Source organism: Cenococcum geophilum (genome assembly GCF_001692895.1).
Source record: "Cenococcum geophilum 1.58 unplaced genomic scaffold K441scaffold_56, whole genome shotgun sequence".
In the NCBI taxonomy this organism is placed as follows: Eukaryota; Fungi; Ascomycota; class Dothideomycetes; order Gloniales; family Gloniaceae; genus Cenococcum; species Cenococcum geophilum.
Window position 1 is genome coordinate 375,875 of NW_027137614.1, and position 7,039 is coordinate 382,913.

At 47.6% G+C, this 7,039-nt stretch overlaps 2 protein-coding genes across 2 annotated transcripts; both read left to right on the forward strand.

Annotated features, from left to right (window-relative positions):
- The first annotated feature begins 908 nt into the window (after positions 1-908).
- K441DRAFT_277803 (uncharacterized protein) lies at positions 909-1,453 on the forward strand. Its single transcript, XM_067640913.1, has one exon. It carries the CDS (start codon positions 1,018-1,020, stop codon positions 1,327-1,329), a length of 312 nt encoding a protein of 103 aa, XP_067498955.1. The 5' UTR covers positions 909-1,017; the 3' UTR covers positions 1,330-1,453.
- Positions 1,454-3,361: 1,908 nt separating this feature from the next.
- On the forward strand, positions 3,362-5,860 carry K441DRAFT_681069 (uncharacterized protein; the record flags this gene model as incomplete). The annotated part of the gene is made up of 1 exon (XM_067651429.1): positions 3,362-5,860. The coding sequence occupies one exon, from the start codon at positions 3,362-3,364 to the stop codon at positions 5,858-5,860; it is 2,499 nt and encodes an 832-aa protein (XP_067498956.1).
- Between the last annotated feature and the right edge of the window lie 1,179 nt (positions 5,861-7,039).

Consider the following 7,039-nt stretch of genomic DNA (forward strand, 5'->3'; position numbering starts at 1 on the left):
ACGAGGGCATAACTTGGCTACTATCAATCAAGCGGACGCCTTAGAAAAGTATGTGACTGGGGTATTTTCCGGTTGGGCATTCAGAAAAGGACATATTAAACAACGCTTGAGTATCGTACGATTCTAGTGGTGCCGGCGCGCTACTCGCTGTAGGGTATGGTGATTCAATACGCCTGTAGTGGACCGAATAATGCCACTATGAATGAACTGCATGACAAAAACAAGGAAAAAGAAGGCAGCGGAAAAGAAAGGCTGCTATAGGTCCATAATTGCTGCAAATTCGCCCTACTTTATAACTTTCTGCGAGATTCTGATAAGACTTTGACTCAATAAGGTTCGTGGGATGTGTGCTAACTGGTTCTCCTATTTGGCAGGGATACATAGAGTGGCGGAGCAACCTCGCGATGATGCTACTCGGAGACTTGCATACCAAATCCAAATTTCCTAGCCTTGCTGGCCAGCTATAGCGGGTCTTTAATATATTACTATACTTCCATCAGTTCTGAGGGATTCCAACCGGGTTTTCGTATTTTTACTCCGCTTGGATCCCGAACGAAGTCATGTTCCGGCCAATAATATTCGGCAGCTCGGCAGATAACATATCACGACTTGGGAAAATGGACCAAATGTTCGAGGGACGTATGAAATTATTTCTAGCTGCATAATCACAGCCACCATTGTCTCTCGCAGGCCATACATTCCAATCTTCCGTTTCAAGAAACCGTGGATCCGCATTTTGACTTTCCCTCTCAGGAAGCACGAGCCCAGCAGGTCTTTCGGAAAGTTGCATGGTTTATAATGGGTCTTCTAGCTCCAGAGTTAGAAGCATTTACGGCATAGTATCAGCACAGAGAAACCGCTTTTGTTTACAAAGAACATTGCGGTAGAAGGGGTACGAATGCTTCTCTTTCCAAGCCTTACTTGATCTCATAAATGACATGCCGCTGTGATAATCTGCTCCGCGGCTAGCTTTTTTTCAAATGGTAGTGGACGATCACACACTCATTCCTTGTCCTAATGAGGGGACTTGCAGTCAATGTTTCCAGTCCACCTTTTATTCCTCGTCTAATTACGTCAACCCTCGGGTTTCCTAGATTGCTTGAGGATGGAGGCTATAAATATGAGGCCACGAGGATGCTCAGTGCAGAGAATGTCAAGGGGATGACATTGGTAAACAGAGCATCCTGGAAGGAATCACTCTCCCAAACACAGGACAAAAGCAAGGCCGACGCGGTAGCAAAGGTGGTTGTTTGCGGGCAAGTTATTTGGTTCATAGCCCAATGCATTTCCCGCTTCATTAATAGATTGCCTATTAATCTTCGAGGTTAGTTGGTACCGTTGTATCCTGCGACGCCCCGCCAATAGGCTGATTGGGCTGATCTTTTAGTGGAACACTCTTTCGCACTGTATATGCGCCTTCATCATCTACACGCTTTGGTGGCACAAGTCTTTTGACGTCAAGGAGCCATACATGCTAAGAAACGAAGCAGCTCGGGGCTACGTTGCTTGGCTGCGGATACTATCTCACGAAGCCAGCGTCCTTTCTCAGATGAAGAATGTTGATGGTTCACCTCCGGCTAATGGAAGAGGCCCAGCGGTTTAGCTGAGATAAAAAAACTCGATGGTGATTGTAACGCCACGACCGAGCTTCGCGGGGGTGAAATACTGCATCCTGCGCGGTTCTGCTTCCTCCCAGGAAACCACACCACGGTATTAGAGCTTACACCTGCGGATAGGAGGGGGCGGGCACTGGCAGCGCCATACATACGGAGCATCAAAGACTGTCGCCCCCCCGCCCCCCGGGGAACTGGCGCGTGGAGCAGATCCCGAACTCCCCGGGCATCTCCAGCGCGGTCCACCAACACACCGTGATCGTGTGGGCCATCTTTCTGCTCGCTGGACTCTTCTACGGCGGGCTGCACGCGCTTGCTTGGAACGTGCCGTTGCCCTCGCGGACCCAGCAACTACTTTGGAGGCTGTCTTCGGGTGTGCTGGTTTTCGGGTTTGGGTTGCTGTGCCTCTTCGCGAGGCTCCTGCATCCGGTGATGTCGGTGGGTGCAAAGGCACTTTTCAGCCGTAAAGGGGACGCTGTGTGACAATCGGAGACGGAGAATACAGAGACTCAGGGATTTGGCCCTGTATAGCTCGCTGAGCCCGATGGTGTCGCTAGTCGTCGTTGTGGGCTACGTGGCTGTCGTGGCTTGCGTGCTCGTTCCTGTTGGTGGCGTACTTTATCTTGCTTTTCCATGCTCCTGCTGGTGCATTCCGCTAGGCTAGGTGGGCGGCGGTGCTCCTTCATCTTTCATGGTATGAAAGTTTCCAGTTAAGCAGTTGAGATACAGTGTATCGCACGACTAGCTTCACCCCCCCTTGGCGAGCGCTGCGAGATTTCAAATTCGCTTGATTGCCACCAACTGTACATAGTAATTGTAGCGAACGGCTGTGGCTACACGCAAGGTCCGTTTTGGTTGCCCTGGAGAATCGCCTTGGTCGGGAGAATTAAATTGAAGACGTACGCTTCCTCTTCTCCCCACTACGCCTCCGTCCGTTGTGGCCGCCAAAACGCGAATACAACGCTGTCTCTGCAGAAAGGTCGATGAAATTTGGCAATATCGTACGGGCGAAAACCTCACGATATTTAACAAAGATCACGACACTGCAGAGGAAGGCCGATCGCGAAGGTTCTTGCAGCCAAGCATACGGATTCGCTACAATTACTATGTACAGTTGGTGGCAATCAAGCGAGATTGGATGCGCATACAAGGGGGTAACATCAATGCCTCAGACGCCCCCCCTGCTAGTATGGAGAGGAAAATAAGCAAACCCCAAGTAATATAGCAGGGCTAGGTTATTTTGTGTACTATACTAGCAGGGGGGGCGTCTGAGCAATTCATGTCACCCCCTTGTAGAAATCTCGAAAAATATTTTTTCGCTTCGGTACGCGGGCTCGCTAGCAATCGTAGCGAACGCCCATGCTTGGCTGCAAGAACTTTACTTCTGGCAGACTTCGCGATCGGCCTTCCTCCGCAGTGTCGTGATCTTTGTCAAATATCGTAAGGTTTCCACCCGTATGATATCACCAAATTTCATTGGCAATTACAGGAACAGCTTTGTATTCGCGTTTTGGCGGCCACAGCGGGGGGGCGCAGTTAAGGGGCGCGTACGTCCTCAATTTGGTTCTCCTGGCCAACCAAGGCGATTCTCCAGGGTAACCAAAAAGGTCCTTGCGTGCGGGCACATGCGTTCGCTACAATTACTCTGTACAGTTGGTGGCGATTTAGCGAGCCCGCGTACCATAGCGAAAATATTTTTTTGCCAGAGGGGGGTGGAAGCTGGTCACTGTACCACAACTTCCATCACTATGAATACAAGGAAGCCAATCCCGTTTGAAGCTGCCTTTGATCCTTCGTCGGGCGACTATATCTCTATCTACTCGCCACCGGTTGGATTTTGTAGTTGCGTCGATTGCGAGAACCAATTTCGCAGCACAGATTCTCAAGGCATTGACCGTCTAAGTTATGCAGAGGCATTGAGTACTGCTGAAGCCAGCGAAATATCCATTTCATATGCAAAGGACATCAGGAAGGACCTTCAATATCTCCGAGATCAAGTCGCTTGTCATGGAAACACAATCATCAGTCGTTGGAAAAAGAGAAGCCGCGAGAAGCGAGCTGCTGCCTTGCTCAAAGCCTTTCCTAAGATCTTCCCACAGCAATGGTCTGGGCCTATCATTAATTACGACTACGCGAATGTGACTTGGCGAAAGGCACGAGAATTTCGCGAAGCACTACTTCTGCCGTATTTGAATCTCGAAGTACTAAGGGACGATGCACTCAAGTTCCTGGGCCTGCTTTATAATCGAACGAAATTTGATCCAGAGGATTGGGTTTCTTTTGATTCACACCAGACTAGGACTAGTTGGGCGACAGGAGGATTTCGAACGGATTTCGCTGAGTGCTGTATTGTCTTCTATGGGCTAAACTATGGCGAGGTGGTTCCTTGGAACAGTGACCAGGCTCATCGATGGGACATTATTGGCTTTCCGCGAGGACGGCTAGTTCTTGAGGCTCAGCATTTTATAATGCAATTCTTACGAAAGATTGTGGAAGACCTACTGGACGGTGTCGATCGTGTTGGCTTGTCGGATAAATGGATTGAGCTTGGAAATTCTGGCTTTCGCAGATCCTTCGGAGCAGAGACCTGGTCGGCATTTAGCAATCAAGCATATTCGGCGCCGGTTTTCGATGTTGATCGCCTTGTCAGTATTTCACAAGCCCGGCTCGCAGAATCGGAGGATCACCTGTGGCTCCTTCAGACCGATCCAGCATACTTCCAGATGTTTATAAAAAATGAAACTCAGGGACGTATCTTCAAGGAAAATGATCCCGAAATATGGAACCGGAACGTTGCACTGAATGCCTGGGTAGAACCCGTGGGAAAAATGCAGACTTGGCGCTGGGTCGTACAAGAAGTCGAACGCATGAGAGCGCAATATCTCAAGTTCCGTGACAGTATCCACGTCGGAGAACGCTTGCCATCAAAATTCGAATTCGCTATCGCAAGCCTCGAGCTTTTACTAATCAACCTTTTGCTCCATCGTACAAAATCCTTAGGCATGCTCTTGCCTCGGATGATTGCGTTTCAAGACCTATACAAGCACGATTATTCTCAACGGGATCAGGTCAGAATAACGATAGATTTAAAGAAAACTAGGAGCACAAGGGAGATGTTTTACAAGGACCCGCTCCATTGGTGTTTAGAGCAGATGTCGACAGACCCTGAAAATCCAAAGATGTTTGACGCGGCGATGCTGTTCGGGTTTCTAGACGACTGGCTAGGAAAAGACACTACATCTGTCAAAGACAAATGCCGTCTCGATCAAAGGCTGCTTAGTGATTTGTCTGATCTAGCAGCAAACCATGAGCTACTAGCTGTAGTCAGACAGCATCGGCCAGTCTGCAAGCCGACGTCGATAGAGGAGGCACGGGCAAAAGGTGCTGATCGCCAGGCTTGGCGAGGTATGCAAACCGGTGATGAGAAGTACAAGCAATCAAAGCAAGATTGGGAAGCACTAGCGGCACAGCTTAAGGCAGTTCTAGATCTTCCATTTCCAAAAGGGAAGCACGACCGTGCCTGGCTGGAAAGTGCGGATCAAGTGCGACAGAATTTGAAGAATTTCTGGACCAAGGCACGAGAGATGCACCGGAAAGCATTAGAACATTCGAAGCTATACACTGAGGAAGATAAACAGCAAGAGCTTGCTACTATGTCGTTTGATAGCACTATTGAGCACCTTGCCGTGTTAAAAGCTGAGCGAGACGCCATCCTCGCACCGAAAGCGCGTACAAAGCCGGATGAGCTAGTGTCCGATGATGCGGGGACTGGTTGGAACATAGGGCCGGCAATGAAACTTCCATCTACTTCACTGTTATCTGCACCGAAAAGTAAGACCAAAACCCGACCTGAGGTTTCGACTTCAAATGCGGATGTGGCAGAAGCGCCCAAGACCCCAGTCATTGAAAAAACGAAAATCCCACCACTGGCAATCATTCAAGTCAAGCCCGAAAGCATGCGAGTTCTTACGAGAATGTTTCCCTGCACCCCAGAAGAATATTCAGGGAAGCCAGTTGACTGGAGAAGCTTTGTTGGGGCAATGGAAGATGCCGGATTTCCCGCCGCACAGTCAGGTGGATCGGCCGTTACTTTCACGAAAGAAGGAGAGGGCAGGATAGTCTTTCATAAGCCACATCCAGTTGCGAAAATTGAGCAGACTGTCTTACAGTCTTGGGGGAAGCGAATGGGAAAGTGGTTTAAATGGGAACGAGAGACTTTCGTCTGTGGTAGCGCAGGCGTTTCATAAGATTGTCACTTTGGAGCAGAAACTCTATGACGTTCGGTTGGAAAACCACGGAAAATTTCTTACAGAGTTTGGAGTTGAAAGCCCGTCTGTTGGCATCAAGGAAGATCAGTAGTACCGGGAAATTTGTTATACCTAAGTATAAGAGGACCTCAAACCTCAATAGCCACGTTTTGTTCGTTTCAGTCTTAACTTTAAGATGTAGATTTCACATCCCTCATTCTTTTTAGCACTCTCTTCATGTCTTCTCATCTCCTCTATCTCTTCCTCATCTTATTCACCGCTACTATCGCACCTGCTACCTCCTCCGCTCTTTTAGAACTCTCCATTGTTCTGTGGGTGCATTTCAACATAGCTATATAGCCCCACGACCAGCTCCACAAGCGTTTTCCGGGCCCCAATCTATCCCACATCAACCACTTCCAAAACGCAGCTGGAGCGTGCTACATACTCTTCTCCAAATATAGCCCAGCCTCACGACTGGTAGAAACTCATCCCAGGGCCTCCATTAACTCGTAACTGGTACTAGTTCTACTTAAATAACTTTACCTACACGTTCTTAAAAGACTAGAAGTTTAATAAAAGGAGATTAGAAGCTTATAATAAGACTTATTATATAAGATCTAATACCTTTAGTCCTTGTAATTAGTGTATATACACTAAGAGTAGTAGTTGCGTTAAGGTAGGTTTTCCTATTAAATAGTTTTATATTACTAACTTTAAGCCTTTTAATAGCCTAGGCCTAAGCGGTGGCATGCCTTTAATATCCTTAACTACTATATCGCCTAGGCTCTTTCTTATTTTAGTGCTAATACTAAATAACTAGGTCGAATTTAAGACTATACTTTAGCTACTTATACCGCCTATAACTCCTAGCAAGCTAGCTAATAGCGCCTAATAAGAAAGTAAGGCTAGTATATTATTATTATTAATTCTATTTAACGTCTAATATGGTCCCTATCTAGGTCTATATAGACTAATACCGTAATATAGGTACAAAAAACCTCCAAGGGGGGCGTAAGAGGTAATGTAGCATGTACTCCACTAAGTAGTACGCCCGTACTACGTTAACGGGAGGAAAAATACCGCTAGGTCGCTATTCTGGGATTCTTATAAGGGAGTATCCCAATTACCTATCTTGCCCTATCTACCGCTCGTACTATACTTCTATAACTTTATAGA

Bases quoted from the DNA above. Each gene is read 5' to 3' on its own strand.
- K441DRAFT_277803 (XM_067640913.1), top strand. From the start codon at position 1,018: ATGAGGGGACTTGCAGTCAATGTTTCCAGTCCACCTTTTATTCCTCGT.